Here is a 19899-nt window from a genome sequence, read left to right as displayed (position 1 = left end):
GGAGTTCTCTCAACCAGCTTCAGGAGGTAGTCACCTGGAATGCATTTAAATTAAACAGGTGTGCCTTGTTAAAAGTTAATTTGTGGAATTTATTTCCTTCTTAATGAGTTTGAGCCAATCAGCTGTGTTGTGACAAGGTAGGGGTGGTATACAGAAGATAGCCCTATTTGGTAAAAGACGAAGGTCATATTATGGCAAGAACAGCTCAAATAAGGAAAGAGAAACAACAGTCCATCATTACTTTAAGACATGAAGGTCAGTCAATACCGAACATTTCAAGAACTTTGAAAGTTTCTTCAAGTGCAGTTGCAAAAACCATCAAGCGCTATGATGAAACTGGCTCTCATGAGGACTGCCACAGGAAAGGAAGACCCAGAGTTACCTCTGCTGCAGAGGATAAGTTCATTAGAGTTGCCAGCCTCAGAAATTGCAGCCCAAATAAATGCTTCACAGAGTTCAAGTAACAGACACATCTCAACATCAACTGTTCACCTGAGTATCTCTACGTGCACATCATCATCTGCACATCTATCACTCCAGTGTTCACGCTAAATTGAAATTATTTTGCCTCTATGGCCTATTTATTGCCTTACCTCCCTACTCTTCTACATTTGCACACACTGTACATAGATTTTTCTATTGTGTTATTGACTGTATGTTTGTTTATGTGTAACTCTGTGTTGTTGTATGTTGTCGAACTGCTTTGCTTTATCTTGGCCAGGTCGCAGTTGTAAATGAGAACTTGTTCTCAACTGGCCTACCAGGTTAAATAAAGGTGAAATAAAAAATAAAAATCATCTCTTCAGAGGAGACTGTGAATAGGCCTTCATGGTCGAATTGCTGCAAAGAAACCACTTCTAAAGGACACCAGAAAGAAGAAGAGACTTGTTTGGGCCAAGAAAACACGAGCAATGGAAATCTGTCCTTTGGTCTGATTGGTCCAAATTTGAGGTTTTTGGTTTCAAATGCCATGTCTTTGTGAGTGACGCAGAGTAGGTGAGAGGATGACCTCTGCATGTGTGGTTCCCACCGTGAAGCATGGAGGAGGAGGTGTGATGGTGTGGGGGTGCTTTGCTGGTAACACTGTCAGTGATTTGATTAGAATCACACTTAACCAGCATGGCTACCACAGCATGCTGCAGCGATATACCATCCCATCTGGTTTGTGCTTAGTGGGACTATAATTTGGGACTATAATTTGTTTTTAAACAGGACAATGACCCAACACACCTCCAGGCTGTGTAAGGGCTATTTGACCAAGAAGGAGAGTGATGGATTGCTGCATCAGATGACTTGGCCTCCACAATCACCCGACCTCAACCTAATTGAGATGGTTTGGGATGAGTTGGACCGCAGAGTGAAGGAAAAGTAGCCAACAAGTGCTCAGCATATGTGGGAACTCCTTCAAGACTGTTGGAAAATAGTGTGCAAAGCTGTCATCAAGGCAAAGGGTGGCTACATTGAAGTATCTAAAATATAGATGATATTTTGATTTAACACTTTTTTGGTTACTACATGATTCCATATGTGTTATTTCACAGTTTTGATGTCTTCACTATTATTCTACAATGTGGAAAATAGTAAAAATATAAGAAAAACCCTTGAATGAGTAGGTGTGTCCAAACTTTTGACTGGTACTTTAAATATATATATATATATTTAAGAAAATCAAGACTAGAAGGAGAGGAGTAAAAAATAAAAATGTGTTGGCAGTTCTGAAAGTCACAACATCCGTCACGTCACGCTACACGTCATACAGAACTTCTGTTATTGCCTTTCATGTTGTTTCACTGTCCACTCCACGGGGATTTGGGGATTTCATGAAACAAAACCACTAAGAGCATACCCACACCTGTTGAAAGACCGCAGTTCGTACACATTCTACAGTGACGCGTACAGGCTGACAACATCAAGACAAACCATAGAGCTGACAGCAAACAGAAAGCACTATACAAATACAACGTACTTGACTGATTCATTGTTTGATTACATGGACGACATGTTACTTGGATCAGGCCCTGTTTAATTGGCACTTGTAGGATGAACCCAGTTGGCATTGGATGTTGATATGATTGACAGCTGTAAAACCATTTGATGATTGGATGGTGTTATGACTGACAGTTATGCCTACCTATCTTCTCCATGTTTGTGGCGGTAGACAGGAAGCCCTGCTGCAGGAGTGTCTCTCTGGTCTCCTCGTCCTCCACCTGAATCTCTGACACCATGTTACATGGCACGTAACCATGACGACCGTTCGACTCGCCGCGGTAGAATCCATCCGAGTCTTTGTCTCCGTAGATCTGGACATGGAGGATGGGGGGAAAGAGAAACAAGATGGCGGCTGTTAGGTTGTGTTATTGTCTAACTACCTCATTAATAGAAGAGATAACATGGAGAAACACTTCACCTTCCACTACCAATCACTATTACTTCAATTTTTTTACATATTCTTTGTACTTTTCACCCCTTTTTTCTCCCCAATTTCGTGATTGGTAGTTACAGTCTTGTCCCATCGCTGCAACTCCCATACGGACTTGGGCGAGGCGAAGGTCGAGAGCCTTGCGTCCTCCGAAACACGACCCTACCAAGCCGCTCTGCTTCTTGACACACTGCTCGCTTAACCCGGAAGCCAGCCGTAACAAAGTGTAGGACGAAACACCGTAAAGCTGGCAACCGAAGTCAGCTCGCACGTGCCCAGCCAGCCACAAGGAATTGCTAGAGTGCGATGGGACAAGGACATTCCGGCCGGCCAAACCCTGCCCTAACCCGGCCGACGTTGGGCCAATTGTGCGCCGCCTCATGGGTTTCCCGGTCTCGACCGGCTGCGACACAGCCTGGGATTGAACCCGGGTCTGTAGTGACGCCTCAAGCACTGCGATGTGCCACTCAGGAGGCCACAACCAATAATAATTGACAGATCGGATGAGTGTCTAACATAGTGCCAGGAATATCACTGGGATTATTCTGGCAGGTTCCATACCTTGATGATTTGTCCCTCTCTGAAGGGCAGTTCTTCCTCAGCAGCGTCTGGGTTGGGAGACATGTTGACCGGGTCGTAGGGGAACAGAGCCACAAAGATACGCACCTCATTGTCTCCTATAGGCCATGCATGATCCATGCTCTCTGCACGCAAACACACAAACAGAACTCACATTATTTGGAGCAACAGTTAGCCTACAAGCATTGTGGGGCAAAGGACCAAATTATTTCAAAAGGTAATATAGGCCCTTGGTTTTGCCTGGTCAGACGCACACACGCACACATCCACAGTGTAGTGGAGCGGGTCAAGAGCTTCAAGTTCCTTGTGTCCACATCACTAAGGAATTAACATGGTCCACACACACCCACACAGTTGTGAAGAGGGCACGACAGCGCCTCTTCCCCCTCAGAAGGCAAAAAAAAAAGAAGAGTTGTCACGGGCCCTCAGATCCTCCAAAAATGATTCAGCTGCACCATAGAGAGCCTCTTGACTGGCTGCATCACCACCTGGCACGGCTACTGTAAGGCACCCGACGACAAGACGCTACAGAGGGTGGTGAGAACGGCCCCAGTACATCACTGGGGACAAGCACCCTACCATCCAGAACCTTTATACCAGGCGGTGTCAGAGGAAGTCCCTAAACATGTTCTAATACTCCAGTCATAGACTGTTCTCTCTACTACCGCATCGCAAGCGGTACCGATGCACCAAGTCTGGAATCAACAGGACCCTGAACAGCTTCTACCACCAAGCCATAACACTCTTACACAAGATTGCTAAAGAGCTAATCAAATGGCTACCCACTACTGCTACTGTCTAGTATCTATGCTTTACCCCTACCTACAGTATATTGCTGTTAAGTGTCTATTATCTATCCTTTACCCCTACCTACAGTATACTGCTGTTACTGTCTATTATCTATCCTTTACCCCTACCTACAGTATACTGCTGTTACTGTCTATTATCTATCCTTTACCCCTACCTACAGTATATTGATGTTAGTGTCTATTATCTATCCTTTACCCCTACCTACAGTATACTGCTGTTACTGTCTATTATCTATCCTTTACCCCTACCTACAGTATACTGCTGTTACTGTCTATTATCTATCCTTTACCCCTACCTACAGTATACTGCTGTTACTGTCTATTATCTATCCTTTACCCCTACCTACAGTATACTGCTGTTACTGTCTATTATCTATCCTTTACCCCTACCTACAGTATACTGCTGTTACTGTCTATTATCTATCCTTTACCCCTACCTACAGTATACTGCTGTTACTGTCTATTATTTATCCTTTACCCCTACCTACATTATACTGCTGTTACTGTCTATTATCTATCCTTTACCCCTACCTACAGTATACTGCTGTTACTGTCTATTATTATCTATCCTTTACCCCTACCTACAGTATACTGCTGTTACTGTCTATTATCTATCCTTTACCCCTACCTACAGTATATTGCTGCTATTGTCTATTATCTATCCTTTACCCCTACCTACAGTATACTGCTGTTACTGTCTATTATCTATCCTTTACCCCTACCTACAGTATACTGCTGCTACTGTCTATTATCTATCCTTTACCCCTACCTACAGTATACTGCTGTTACTGTCTATTATCTATCCTTTACCCCTACCTACAGTATACTGCTGCTACTGTCTATTATCTATCCTTTACCCCTACCTACAGTATACTGCTGTTACTGTCTATTATCTATCCTTTACCCCTACCTACAGTATACTGCTGCTACTGTCTATTATCTATCCTTTACCCCTACCTACAGTATACTGCTGTTACTGTCTATTATCTATCCTTTACCCCTACCTACAGTATACTGCTGTTACTGTCTATTATCTATCCTTTACCCCTACCTACAGTATACTGCTGCTACTGTCTATTATCTATCCTTTACCCCTACCTACAGTATACTGCTGTTACTGTCTATTATCTATCCTTTACCCCTACCTACAGTATACTGCTGTTACTGTCTATTATCTATCCTTTACCCCTACCTACAGTATACTGCTGTTACTGTCTATTATCTATCCTTTACCCCTACCTACAGTATACTGCTGTTACTGTCTATTATCTATCCTTTACCCCTACCTACAGTATACTGCTGCTACTGTCTATTATCTATCCTTTACCCCTACCTACAGTATACTGCTGTTACTGTCTATTATCTATCCTTTACCCCTACCTACAGTATACTGCTGTTACTGTCTATTATCTATCCTTTACCCCTACCTACAGTATACTGCTGTTACTGTCTATTATCTATCCTTTACCCCTACCTACAGTATACTGCTGTTACTGTCTATTATCTATCCTTTACCCCTACCTACAGTATACTGCTGTTACTGTCTATTATCGATCCTTTACCCCTACCTACAGTATACTGCTGTTACTGTCTATTATCTATCCTTTACCCCTACCTACAGTATACTGCTGTTACTGTCTATTATCTATCCTGTTGTCTAGTCACTTTACCCCTACCTACAGTATACTGCTGTTACTGTCTATTATCTATCCTTTACCCCTACCTACAGTATACTGCTGCTACTGTCTATTATCTATCCTTTACCCCTACCTACAGTATACTACTGTTACTGTCTATTATCTATCCTTTACCCCTACCTACAGTATACTGCTGCTACTGTCTATTATCTATCCTTTACCCCTACCTACAGTATACTGCTGTTACTGTCTATTATCTATCCTTTACCCCTACCTACAGTATACTGCTGCTACTGTCTATTATCTATCCTTTACCCCTACCTACAGTATACTACTGTTACTGTCTATTATCTATCCTGTTGTCTAGTCACTTTACCACTACCTACAGTATACTGCTGCTACTGTCTATTATCTATCCTTTACCCCTACCTACAGTATACTGCTGTTACTGTCTATTATCTATCCTTTACCCCTACCTACAGTATACTGCTGTTACTGTCTATTATCTATCCTTTACCCCTACCTGCAGTATACTGCTGTTACTGTCTATTATCTATCCTTTACCCCTACCTACAGTATACTGCTGTTACTGTCTATTATCTATCCTTTACCCCTACCTACAGTATACTGCTGTTACTGTCTATTATCTATCCTTTACCACTACCTACAGTATACTGCTGTTACTGTCTATTATCTATCCTTTACCCCTACCTACAGTATACTGCTGTTACTGTCTATTATCTATCCTTTACCCCTACCTACAGTATACTGCTGTTACTGTCTATTATCTATCCTTTACCCCTACCTACAGTATACTGCTGTTACTGTCTATTATCTATCCTTTACCCCTACCTACAGTATACTGCTGCTACTGTCTATTATCTATCCTGTTGTCTAGTCACTTTAACCCTACCTATCAATTCCATCAAATGGATTTATAAAGCCCTTTTTTTTACATCAGCTGATACCTCAAAGTGCTGTACAGAAACCCAGCCTAAAACCCCAAACAGCAAGCAATGCAGATGTAGAAGCTACCTCAATTACCTCATACATGACTCGGTAGTGGTAGTCCCTGTATATAGCCATGTTATTTTTTTACTTGTTATTGTTATTCGTTATTCACTGTGTATTTATTCCTTGTATCACAATTTCAATTTCATTTTTTTTTATCTAACTCTGCATTGTTGAAAAACGACCCGTAAATAATAATTTCAGTCTACACCTCGTTTACAAAGCATGTGACAAATACAATTTGACTTGATCCAGATGGTAGAGCCCCCCCCCCCCCCCGCTCTGCTGTGTAATGGCGTGGCCCGGGCGTGTACTTAAGAGAGGTAATCAAGCTAATGCCCTGAGCCTGAGCCAGTGGGGCCTAAGCTGCTTCAGAAAGAAACGTGCGTATGTCTATGATCCACGGTAAGAGAGGAAGAGGGGGAAGAGGGGGAAGGAGGAAAGAGGGGGAAGGAGGAAGGGGGGGAAGAGGGGGAAGAGAGGAAAAGAGGAAGAGGGGTAAGAGAGGAAAGAGGGGAAGGAGGAAGAGGCGGAAGAGAAGGAAGAGAGGAGAGGGGAAGAGGGGAAAGAGGGGGAAGGAGGAAGGGGGGGAAGAGAAGGAAGAGAGGAGAGGGGAAGAGGGGAAAGAGGGGGAAGGAGGAAGGGGGGGAAGAGGGGTAAGAGAGGAAAGAGGGGGAAGGAGGAAGGGGGGAAGAGGGGGAAGAGAGGAAAGGAGGAAGGGCGTAAGAGAGGCAAGAGGGGGAAGGAGGAAGGGGGGGAAGAGGGGGAAGAGAGGAAAGGAGGAAGGGGGTAAGAGAGGAAAGAGGGGGAAGGAGGAAGGGGGGGAAGAGGTGGAAGAGAAGGAAGAGAGGAGAGGGGAAGAGAGGAAAGAGGGGGAAGGAGGAAGGGGGGAGGAGGTGGAAGAGAGGAAAGGTGGAAGGGGGGGAAGAGGTGGAAGAGAAGGAAGAGAGGAGAGGGGAAGAGAGGAAAGGAGGAACTAACTCTTAGAAAAATCATCTCTGGATGTGGTTATACAATAACAGCAACAACACAGAGCTGTCTGTAGTAACCATGGTGACTGATTACCTAGTCTGACCACAGAGCTGTCTGTAGTAACCATGGTGACTGATTACCTAGTCTGACCACAGAGCTGTCTGTAGTAACCATGGTGACTGATTACCTAGTCTGACCACAGAGCTGTCTGTCTATGTGATGTAGTAACCATGGTGACTGATTACCTAGTCTGACCACAGGGCTGTCTGTCTATATGATGTAGTAACCATGGTGACTGATTACCTAGTCTGACCACAGAGCTGTCTGTCTATGTGATGTAGTAACCATGGTGACTGATTACCTAGTCTGACCACAGAGCTGTCTGTAGTAACCATGGTGACTGATTACCTAGTCTGACCACAGAGCTGTCTGTCTATGTGATGTAGTAACCATGGTGACTGATTACCTAGTCTGACCACAGAGCTGTCTGTCTATGTGATGTAGTAACCATGGTGACTGATTACCTAGTCTGACCACAGAGCTGTCTGTCTATGTGATGTAGTAACCATGGTGACTGACTACCTAGTCTGACCACAGGGCTGTGTGTCTATGTGATGTAGTAACCATGGTGACTGATTACCTAGTCTGACCACAGAGCTGTCTGTAGTAACCATGGTGACTGATTACCTAGTCTGACCACAGAGCTGTCTGTCTATGTGATGTAGTAACCATGGTGACTGATTACCTAGTCTGACCACAGAGCTGTCTGTCTATGTGATGTAGTAACCATGGTGACTGATTACCTAGTCTGACCACAGGTCTGTCTATGTGATGTAGTAACCATGGTGACTGATTACCTAGTCTGACCACAGAGCTGTCTGTAGTAACCATGGTGACTGATTACCTAGTCTGACCACAGAGCTGTCTGTCTATGTGATGTAGTAACCATGGTGACTGATTACCTAGTCTGACCACAGGGCTGTGTGTCTATGTGATGTAGTAACCATGGTGACTGATTACCTAGTCTGACCACAGAGCTGTCTGTCTATGTGATGTAGTAACCATGGTGACTGATTACCTGGACCTACATGTGAACTGTTGTAGTGGACTAGAGATTAATCTGCTCCAATAAGACCAGGTTCTATCTCATTAGGGGAAGATCAGTCCACCTGTATGTAGCAACACTCAGGCTACAGGCAGAGCCCAGTTGACAGGGAGAAAAAGACAATGTTTATATTGTCTGTACATCGTCTTCCCTGATCCATCCCTTCCTCTCTAGTCTTGCTGAGCGTACGTGAAGAGTGTGCTGTGTACCCATCTGCATGTTCTTTGTTCTTCCACCTACTGCTGAGAAAAGCTGAAATATTTCTTAGACTTTCTCTGTGAGACTGAAAGAGGGAGAGAGAGAGAGAGGGAGAAAGAAAGAGAGGGAGAGAGACAGACAAAGAGAGAGAGACAGACAAAGAGAGAGAGACAGAGAGATGGAGAGAGACAGAGAGACAGAGAGAGAGAGGGAGAAAGAGAGAGAGGGGTCGAGAGAGAGACAAAGGGAGAGAGAGAGACAAAGAGAGAGAGAGAGAGAGACAAAGAGAGAGAGAGAGAGAGAGAGACAAAGAGAGAGACAGAAAGGGAGAGGGACAAAGAGAGAGAGAGAAAGACAGAGAGAGAGAAAGACAAAGTGAGAGAGAGAAAGACAAAGTGAGAGAGAGAAAGACAGAGAGAGAGAGAGAGAGACAGAGAGAGAGACAGAGAGAGAGAGAAAGACCGAAAATGAGAGACCCCAGATCTCCTGTATTGGCGGTTGGTTGGTTTCACTGCAGGCTAATCTAGGTTACTGTGTTGGTTAGTTGGTTTCACTGCAGGCTAATCTAGGTTACTGTGTTGGTTGGTTTCACTGCAGGCTAATCTAGGTTACTGTGTTGGTTAGTTGGTTTCACTGCAGGCTAATCTAGGTTACTGTGTTGGTTGGTTTCACTGCAGGCTAATCTAGGTTACTGTGTTGGTTAGTTGGTTTCAGTGCAGGCTAATCTAGGTTACTGTGTTGGTTGGTTGGATTCACTGCAGGCTAATCTAGGTTACTGTGTTGGTTGGTTTCACTGCAGGCTAATCTAGGTTACTGTGTTGGTTAGTTTCACTGCAGGCTAATCTAGGTTACTGTGTTGGTTAGTTTCACTGCAGGCTAATCTAGGTTACTGTGTTGGTTGGTTAGTTTCAGTGCAGGCTAATCTAGGTTACTGTGTTGGTTGGTTTCAGTGCAGGCTAATCTAGGTTACTGTGTTGGTTAGTTAGTTTCAGTGCAGGCTAATCTAGGTTACTGTGTTGGTTAGTTTCAGTGCAGGCTAATCTAGGTTACTGTGTTGGTTAGTTTCAGTGCAGGCTAATCTAGGTTACTGTGTTGGTTGGTTGGTTTCACTGCAGGCTAATCTAGGTTACTGTGTTGGTTGGTTAGTTTCAGTGCAGGCTAATCTAGGTTACTGTGTTGGTTGGTTAGTTTCAGTGCAGGCTAATCTAGGTTACTGTGTTGGTTGGTTGGTTTCACTGCAGGCTAATCTAGGTTATTGTGTTGGTTGGTTAGTTCACTGCAGGCTAATCTAGGTTACTGTGTTGGTTGGTTGGTTTCACTGCAGGCTAATCTAGGTTACTGTGTTGGTTAGTTGGTTTCAGTGCAGGCTAATCTAGGTTACTGTGTTGGTTAGTTTCACTGCAGGCTAATCTAGGTTACTGTGTTGGTTGGTTAGTTTCAGTACAGGCTAATCTAGGTTACTGTGTTGGTTAGTTTCAGTGCAGGCTAATCTAGGTTACTGTGTTGGTTGGTTTCAGTGCAGGCTAATCTAGGTTACTGTGTTGGTTAGTTTCAGTGCAGGCTAATCTAGGTTACTGTGTTGGTTAGTTTCACTGCAGGCTAATCTAGGTTACTGTGTTGGTTAGTTTCACTGCAGGCTAATCTAGGTTACTGTGTTGGTTGGTTTCACTGCAGGCTAATCTAGGTTACTGTGTTGGTTGGTTGGATTCACTGCAGGCTAATCTAGGTTACTGTGTTGGTTAGTTTGTTTCAGTGCAGGCTAATCTAGGTTACTGTGTTGGTTGGTTAGTTTCACTGCAGGCTAATCTAGGTTACTGTGTTGGTTGGTTGGATTCACTGCAGGCTAATCTAGGTTACTGTGTTGGTTAGTTTGTTTCAGTGCAGGCTAATCTAGGTTACTGTGTTGGTTGGTTAGTTCACTGCAGGCTAATCTAGGTTACTTTGTTGGTTGGTTAGTTTCACTGCAGGCTAATCTAGGTTACTGTGTTGGTTGGTTTCACTGCAGGCTAATCTAGGTTACTGTGTTGGTTGGTTAGTTTCACTGCAGGCTAATCTAGGTTACTGTGTTGGTTGGTTAGTTTCAGTGCAGGCTAATCTAGGTTACTGTGTTGGTTAGTTGGTTTCACTGCAGGCTAATCTAGGTTACTGTGTTGGTTGGTTTCACTGCAGGCTAATCTAGGTTACTGTGTTGGTTAGTTTCAGTGCAGGCTAATCTAGGTTACTGTGTTGGTTAGTTTCACTGCAGGCTAATCAAATCTAGTTATAAGAACAAATTCTCATTTACAATGACAGCCTAGGAACAGTGGGATTAAGTGCCTTGTTCAGGGGCCTCCCCCATCCCTGTTATAGTACTGTCCTCCCCCTCCCCCATCCCTGTTATAGTACTGTCCTCCCCTCCTCCCCCATCCCTGTTATAGTACTGTCCTCCCCTCCTCCCCCATCCCTGTTATAGTACTGTCCTCCCCCTCCTCCCCTATCCCTGTTATAGTACTGTCCTCCCCCTCCTCCCCTATCCCTGTTATAGTACTGTCCTCCCCCTTCCCTATCCCTGTTATAGTACTGTCCTCCCCCTCCCCTATCCCTGTTATAGTACTGTCCTCCCCTCCTCCCCCATCCCTGTTATAGTACTGTCCTCCCCCTCCTCCCCTATCCCTGTTATAGTACTGTCCTCCCCTCCTCCCCATCCCTGTTATAGTACTGTCCTCCCCTCCTCCCCCATCCCTGTTATAGTACTGTCCTCCCCCTCTTCCCCCATCCCTGTTATAGTACTGTCCTCCCCCTCCCCCATCCCTGTTATAGTACTGTCCTCCCCCTCCTCCCCCATCCCTGTTATAGTACTGTCCTCCCCCTCCTCCCCCATCCCTGTCATAGTACTGTCCTCCCCCTCCCCCTATCCCTGTTATAGTACTGTCCTACCCCTCCTCCCCCATCCCTGTTATAGTACTGTCCTCCCCCTCCTCCCCCATCCCTGTCATAGTACTGTCCTCCCCCTCCCCCTATCCCTGTTATAGTACTGTCCTACCCCTCCTCCCCCATCCCTGTCATAGTACTGTCCTCCCCCTCCCCCCATCCCTGTTATAGTACTGTCCTCCCCCTCCCCCATCCCTGTTATAGTACTATCCTCCCCCTCCCCATCCCTGTTATAGTACTGTCCTCCCCCTCCTCCCCTATCCCTGTCATAGTACTGTCCTACCCCTCCTCCCCATCCCTGTTATAGTACTGTCCTCCCCCACCTCCCCTATCCCTGTTATAGTACTGTCCTCCCCCACCTCCCCTATCCCTGTCATAGTACTGTCCTCCCCCTCCTCCCCCATCCCTGTTATAGTACTGTCCTACCCCTCCTCCCCTATCCCTGTTATAGTACTGTCCTCCCCCTCCTCCCCATCCCTGTTATAGTACTGTCCTCCCCCACCTCCCCTATCCCTGTTATAGTACTGTCCTACCCCTCCTCCCCCATCCCTGTTATAGTACTGTCCTCCCCCTCCTCCCCTATCCCTGTTATAGTACTGTCCTACCCCTCCTCCCCCATCCCTGTTATAGTACTGTCCTCCCCTCCTCCCCTATCCCTGTTATAGTACTGTCCTCCCCCTCCTCCCACATCCCTGTTATAGTACTGTCCTCCCCCTCCCCCTATCCCTGTTATAGTACTGTCCTCCCCCTCCCCTATCCCTGTTATAGTACTGTCCTCCCCCTCCTCCCCCATCCCTGTTATAGTACTGTCCTCCCCCTCCTCTCCATCCCTGTTATAGTACTGTCCTCCCCCTCCCCTATCCCTGTTATAGTACTGTCCTCCCCCTCCCCTATCCCTGTTATAGTACTGTCCTCCCCCTCCTCCCCCATCCCTGTTATAGTACTGTCCTCCCCCTCCTCCCCCATCCCTGTTATAGTACTGTCCTCCCCCTCCTCCCCTATCCCTGTTATAGTACTGTCCTACCCCTCCTCCCCCATCCCTGTTATAGTACTGTCCTCCCCCTCCTCCCCCATCCCTGTTATAGTACTGTCCTCCCCCTCCTCCCCTATCCCTGTTATAGTACTGTCCTACCCCTCCTCCCCCATCCCTGTTATAGTACTGTCCTCCCCTCCTCCCCTATCCCTGTTATAGTACTGTCCTCCCCCTCCTCCCACATCCCTGTTATAGTACTGTCCTCCCCCTCCCCCTATCCCTGTTATAGTACTGTCCTCCCCCTCCCCTATCCCTGTTATAGTACTGTCCTCCCCCTCCTCCCCCATCCCTGTTATAGTACTGTCCTCCCCCTCCTCTCCATCCCTGTTATAGTACTGTCCTCCCCCTCCCCTATCCCTGTTATAGTACTGTCCTCCCCCTCCCCTATCCCTGTTATAGTACTGTCCTCCCCCTCCTCCCCCATCCCTGTTATAGTACTGTCCTCCCCCTCCTCCCCCATCCCTGTTATAGTACTGTCCTCCCCCTCCTCCCCTATCCCTGTTATAGTACTGTCCTACCCCTCCTCCCCCATCCCTGTTATAGTACTGTCCTCCCCCTCCTCCCCCCTGCCCTAAATGCGCTGGTAATCTGACTGACTGCAGATTGGTGACTATAGTCCTGTTGTACTAGCACTGTACATATAAAGAGAGAGAGAGAAAGAGACAGAGAGAGAGAGAAAAAGAGAGAGAGAGGGAGAGACAGAAAGACAGACACAGAGAGAGAGAGACAGAAAGACAGACACAGAGAGAGACAGAGAGAGACAGAGAGAGACAGAGACAGAGAGAGACAGAGACAGAGAGAGACAGAGAGAGAGAGACAGAGACAGAAAGACAGAGACACAGAGAGAGAGACAGAGAGAGAGAGAGAGAGAGAGGAGAGAGAGAGAGAGAGAGAGAGAGAGAGAGAGAGAGAGAGAGACAGACAGACAGACAGACAGACAGACAGACAGACAGACAGACAGACAGACAGACAGACAGACAGACAGACAGACAGACAGACAGACAGACAGACACAGAGACAGAGAGAGACAGACAGAGACAGAGAGAGACAGAGACAGAGAGAGAGATCAATATAAAGAGAGGGGGTGAAGAGGAGGATGAATTTGATTCTGACCTTTGAGTTGATGTATGACCTCTGACCTGGTCAGCTTCGGAGATCCAGGCTGTCCGCTCCACCCAGCCTCCTGGTCAACACACACACACACACACACACACACACACACACACACACACACACACACACACACACACACACACACACACACACACACACACACACACACACACACACACACACACACACACACACACACACACACACACACACACACACACAGAGCGAGACAGTCAGTCAGAGAGAAAGACAGACAGCAGTTGAATGTATAGTCCAACAGTGCAGGGTTAGAGACATGAGTTGTATAGGATAAGAACCAGGTGGTTGTGCAGGTTGAATGAGTCTGGAGAAGCAGATAGTACAGACAGTCAGTCAGACAGACAGACAGACGCAAGGTGACCTGAGGCGTCATGATAAGACGACTACACAGGCGGCGGTAGAAGACAGGGAATCCAGAGAGAATACAGTCCCAGGACACAACGAGTGAGAACACACCCATTCTGCTGCAGCAGCTGCGATGGCCTGGAGGGCAGGTTTCCCCCGGAGCCTGGCTAGAGGCCTGGGTTCAGGATGTACCCCCTCCCCCCACCACTCAGAGCTCATCTGGTCTACCACCACCTCTCCTCGTTCCCCGGGGTCGTAGGTCAACGGCTCCTCCTCGTCTGTCCCGTACTCAAGGTCGATTTCTGTTACCGAGGCCACCGGGGAATTGACCGTCCGAGCAGTCTTGCTGACCAGGTGGGAGCCCGGACCAGGACCCGGTGTGTGGCCGGTGGCCTGGGACGTTAACGCAGCGACCGCCATCTGACTCCGTAGCAAGGCTTCTCGTCTGAGCCGGTCCCCCAGTCCGCCTACCAAGGCCATCGTCCCCGCCCTACTCCCTCCCCCACTGTGGTGGGCCTTCTGGGTGGCCCGGGGAACCCACACATCCCTACTGGCCCCGGGGTCCAGCAGCCCCTCCTCAGAGTGGCGGATGCTGTCTACTGTGTCTGAGTAGTGGACCCTGTTCTGGGTACGAAAAACAGCACCACCCCTGTGTCTGGGTGAAGGCTCTTTGGCTTCGGGTCTGCTGCTGCTGTGGTGGTGGTGGGGTTGGTGTCTGGGGCTGTGGTAGTGGGGATCATCAGGGTGGCGGCTGGGCCCGGCTTGGGACTGTCTGCGGTGGCGACGGTGACTATAGTCCTCGTCCACGCTTTTGTCCTCTTCATCAGTGACCTCTGGGATGCTGAACAAGTGCTCGTTATGGTGATGAAGATCCTGATGGTAGTGGTGGTGGGCCTGAGTCTGGGCCTGAGGAGGAAGCTTCAGGATCTTCTCCACAATCTCCTCGTCACTGTCCGGCACCTCCCACTGGTCTGCCTACGGGGGTCAAGGGTCATTGCGGAGGAGGTGTAACAGGTTGAAGGTACGAAGGTTGGATGAGGTAGGAGGTCAGGAAGGAACAGTGAAGGGTGAGGGTGGAGTGGTGGGCAGGACAGGGTGACAGGAGGAACAGGGAAGAGTGAGGGTGGAGTGGTGGGCAGGACAGGGTGACAGGAGGAACAGGGAAGAGTGAGGGTGGAGTGGTGGGCAGGACAGGGTGACAGGAGGAACAGGGAAGAGTGAGGGTGGAGTGGTGGACAGGACAGGGTGACAGGAGGAACAGGGAAGAGTAAGGGTGGAGTGGTGGGCAGGACAGGGTGACAGGAGGAACAGGGAAGGGTGAGGGTGGAGTGGTGGGCAGGACAGGGTGACAGGAGGAACAGGGAAGAGTGAGGGTGGAGTGGTGGGCAGGACAGGGTGACAGGAGGAACAGGGAAGAGTGAGGGTGGAGTGGTGGGCAGGACAGGGTGACAGGAGGAACAGGGAAGAGTGAGGGTGGAGTGGTGGGCAGGACAGGGTGACAGGAGGAACAGGGAAGAGTGAGGGTGGAGTGGTGGGCAGGACAGGGTGACAGGAGGAACAGGGAAGGGTGAGGGTGGAGTGGTGGGCAGGACAGGGTGACAGGAGGAACAGGGAAGAGTGAGGGTGGAGTGGTGGACAGGACAGGGTGACAGGAGGAACAGGGAAGAGTGAGGGTGGAGTGGTGGGCAGGACAGGGTGACAGGAGGAACAGGGAAGAGTGAGGGTGGAGTGGTGGGCAGGACAGGGTGACAGGAGGAACAGGGAAGGGTGAGGGTGGAGTGGTGGACAGGACAGGGTGACAGGAGGAACAGGGAAGAGTGAGGGTGGAGTGGTGGGCAGGACAGGGTGACAGGAGGAACAGGGAAGGGTGAGGGTGGAGTGGTGGGCAGGACAGGGTGACAGGAGGAACAGGGAAGAGTGAGGGTGGAGTGGTGGGCAGGACAGGGTGACAGGAGGAACAGGGAAGAGTGAGGGTGGAGTGGTGGACAGGACAGGGTGACAGGAGGAACACGGAAGAGTGAGGGTGGAGTGGTGGGCAGGACAGGGTGACAGGAGGAACAGGGAAGAGTGAGGGTGGAGTGGTGGACAGGACAGGGTGACAGGAGGAACAGGGAAGAGTGAGGGTGGAGTGGTGGGCAGGACAGGGTGACAGGAGGAACAGGGAAGGGTGAGGGTGGAGTGGTGGACAGGACAGGGTGACAGGAGGAACAGTGAAGGGTGAGGGTGGAGTGGTGGGCAGGACAGGGTGACAGGAGGAACAGGGAAGGGTGAGGGTGGAGTGGTGGACAGGACAGGGTGACAGGAGGAACAGGGAAGAGTGAGGGTGGAGTGGTGGGCAGGACAGGGTGACAGGAGGAACAGGGAAGAGTGAGGGTGGAGTGATGGGCAGGACAGGGTGACAGGAGGAACAGGGAAGAGTGAGGGTGGAGTGGTGGACAGGACAGGGTGACAGGAGGAACAGGGAAGGGTGAGGGTGGAGTGGTGGGCAGGACAGGGTCACAGGAGGAACAGGGAAGAGTGAGGGTGGAATGTGACGTACGAAGAAAAAGTAAAAGGAAATGAATCAAAAAGATGAGTGAATTCAAGAGTGAAAGAGAAAAAATAAATAAAAACAAACGTAACCAAAACAGAGGCTGTCCTCCACAGCCAGATCAGGTGTCTGTGTTGTGGTGTGTGTGTGTGTGTGTGTGTGGTGACTGTTTACCCTGTTAGCTCCGGTGGTGTACCCCCGGGCCAGGGCGGGTCCAGGGGGGTCAGAGTAGAGGTCATCCTCCTCTTCCTCCAGGATATCAGACAGGTCAGATCCCCTACTGCTCTCTGGCTCCACCAGGCCAGCGGTATAACGCTGAACCACAGAACAGAACCACACAGCACAACAGACTTACAGACCGTGGAATAACCAATGATGGTGCTTATCTACGTCATATAAAACATACCCAACAGGACAGGCATAAGGATTAACCAATGATGTCATAGCCAATATCTAACTCATATAAAATCTACAAATCTACATTTAGAGTTGATATTATTTTAGTGCTATTAACTGTAGGTGCCAATAAAAGTGAAACATTAATTTATTAGGTACATTTGCGCTAAATTGTACTATGAGCGCTGGTATATCTTGGTATCCTGCCTCTATCCTCAATGCTTCCTGGTCTGAAGCACCCTGTTGATACATAAGAGATAATGATCCCACAGCCTTTCCTAGAGCTAGAGCACTAACTGGTTCATTCATCTAAACAAGAGATAATGAACACACAGCCTTTCCTAGAGCTAGAGCACTAACTGGTTCATCTAAACAAGAGATAATGAACCCACAGCCTTTCCTAGAGCTATAGCACTAACTGGTTCATCTAAACAAGAGATAATGAACACACAGCCTTTCCTAGAGATAGAGGAGTAACTGGTTCATCTAAACAAGAGATAATGATCCCACAGCCTTTCCTAGAGATAGAGTATATTGTGTCATGACGTTGGCCTGTGGGTAAGGTTTATGACCCCCCCCCCCATAAATACCTTTCTCCCTTCTCCTCTCTGACCCTACTGAAGGACTTGAATAGCCTGTGTTAAATATAGAGAGTCTGGGAACATCAAACAAATGGGGAAAGGAACCATATTTTGTTAATAAAACCAGTTGGAAATATGCTTGATAACGTAATGAGTATGGATTTCATTTCAGTTGTCATCTGAGACATTATGATTGATGACAGGACGACATAAACTGTACCTGGGAAAGTATCCACCCTCTAGTTATCAGAGTCACATGGAATTGTTATGCAATTGAAATGTTTGATATGGAAATTGTTTGTTAGGAGATTAAATGTAATTTTAGCTTCCAAATGAGAGAATTGGGTTTTCATAAGGAAAGTGCCCTGCTTGATCAGTGGCCCACCCCTGTGAAGAGACAGGGGTTATAAACGATGAAACACATCCTTCCCCCCTCTCCACTATATAAGCCTTTGACGAAAAGATAACCAGTTGTTCCAGTACGTGAGGTCTGCAGCCTCTACGTTAGAAGGACACACATGTCAAGGACAGAACTAAGCCAACCTCGGCGTGAGCTATGGTATGAACTGGTATGAACTTTGAGCTTATTCACTACAGAAGTGCTACTTCCTAGCCGTTGAGTTAGCAGCGGCCGCTGCTAACGTGGGCTAGGAAAGGACGGACGACGGATCAAGTCTAACAACCAGACGAAGATACCACCACGTATCCAATTGACCACCATTGACATTCTTCCGAAAACAGGGAGATCTGTTGGCCAACCCGGCCAGCATCTACGACCAATCTACCGAAGCGCAGCTCAGAGTAAATATTTATTGCATTTTCCTTTTCCAAATGGGCGGTAATTTAGAATGCATAAGATAATGTATTTACGATAGCATAGCTGCTGTTTCTGTGTTCCTAAATCTTCCCGCTCTTAGATTCAAGCCCAACCCCCTTTCCTTTGTGTAACCAGCTTTCATACAGGTTCCGTCCACCAGGACGTTTTCTGTATGACATCATCTGTATTCTGTGTATGTGTAATTCTGTGTGATTAGTTAGCTATTTAGTAAATAAATAATTAAACCCAATTTGGTATTGCTGATTCAACTTGTTAGCCAGGGTTCGTGAAGATAACCAAGAATTTACAACTTTCATTATGAGACTGAAAATAAGATAAGGGTTAATATTGACTGCTACCGATGTAAAGTATTACTAAGTATTTTAAGAGTTTATTCCGAAGATAACGGCTCTATAAACGTTCTTCCGTGGTGCCCCGACTTTCTAGTTAATTACATTTACATGATTAGCTTAATCAGGTAATATTAATTAGAGAAAGAATTTTATAGGTTAGCATGTCATATCACTTAATCCGGCATAGCCAAAGACACGACAACTGGTTCATCTAAACAAGAGATAATGAACCCACAGCCTTTCCTAGAGATAGAGGAGTAACTGGTTCATCTAAACAAGAGATAATGAACCCACAGCCTTTCCTAGAGATAGAGTATACTGGTTCATCTAAACAAGAGATAATGAACCCACAGCCTTTCCTAGAGCTAGAGCACTAACTGGTTCATCTAAACAAGAGATAATGAACCCACAGCCTTTCCTAGAGATAGAGTATACTGGTTCATCTAAACAAGAGATAATGAACCCACAGCCTTTCCTAGAGCTAGAGCAGTAACTGGTTCATCTAAACAAGATATAATGATCCCACAGCCTTTCCTAGAGCTAGAGCAGTAACTGGTTCATCTAAACAAGAGATAATGAACACACAGCCTTTCGTAGAGCTAGAGCACTAACTGGTTCATCTAAACAAGAGATAATGATCCCACAGCCTTTCCTAGAGCTAGAGCAGTAACTGGTTCATCTAAACAAGAGATAATGAACCCACAGCCTTTCCTAGAGCTAGAGCAGTAACTGGTTCACCTAAACAAGAGATAATGAACACACAGCCTTTCCTAGAGCTAGAGCACTAACTGGTTCATCTAAACAAGAGATAATGACCCCACAGCCTTTCCTAGAGCTAGAGCACTAACTGGTTCATCTAAACAAGAGATAATGATCCCACAGCCTTTCCTAGAGCTAGAGCAGTAACTGGTTCATCGAAACAAGAGATAATGAACACACAGCCTTTCCTAGAGCTAGAGCAGTAACTGGTTCATCTAAACAAGAGGTAAGGCTGGGTGATGTTGGCACTCTTTTAACCTGTGTGTGAGGGCATGACCAGTGATCTCTCTAAG

General features: G+C 47.3%; 1 protein-coding gene across 2 annotated transcripts in view; it reads right to left on the bottom strand.

The window, feature by feature from the left end:
- tspoap1 (TSPO associated protein 1) overlaps positions 1 to 19899 on the bottom strand; it is a 209868-nt gene that overhangs the window by 18292 nt on the left and 171677 nt on the right. For both annotated transcript variants that reach the window (XM_082974773.1, XM_082974774.1), the window contains exons 20-23: positions 16875 to 17015; positions 13787 to 13856; positions 2981 to 3123; positions 2132 to 2300 (exon numbers count right to left, since the gene is read on the bottom strand). In XM_082974773.1, the coding sequence (XP_082830899.1) occupies positions 2132 to 2300; positions 2981 to 3123; positions 13787 to 13856; positions 16875 to 17015 (523 nt within the window). The remainder of the gene's footprint in view (positions 1 to 2131; positions 2301 to 2980; positions 3124 to 13786; positions 13857 to 16874; positions 17016 to 19899) is intronic.

This window comes from Salmo salar, chromosome 04, assembly GCF_965601325.2.
Source record: "Salmo salar chromosome 04, fSalSal1, whole genome shotgun sequence".
NCBI classification, from domain to species: domain Eukaryota; kingdom Metazoa; phylum Chordata; class Actinopteri; order Salmoniformes; family Salmonidae; genus Salmo; species Salmo salar.
The sequence above is the reverse complement of the archived record's forward strand: the minus strand, read 5'-3'. Positions and strand labels throughout refer to the sequence as shown.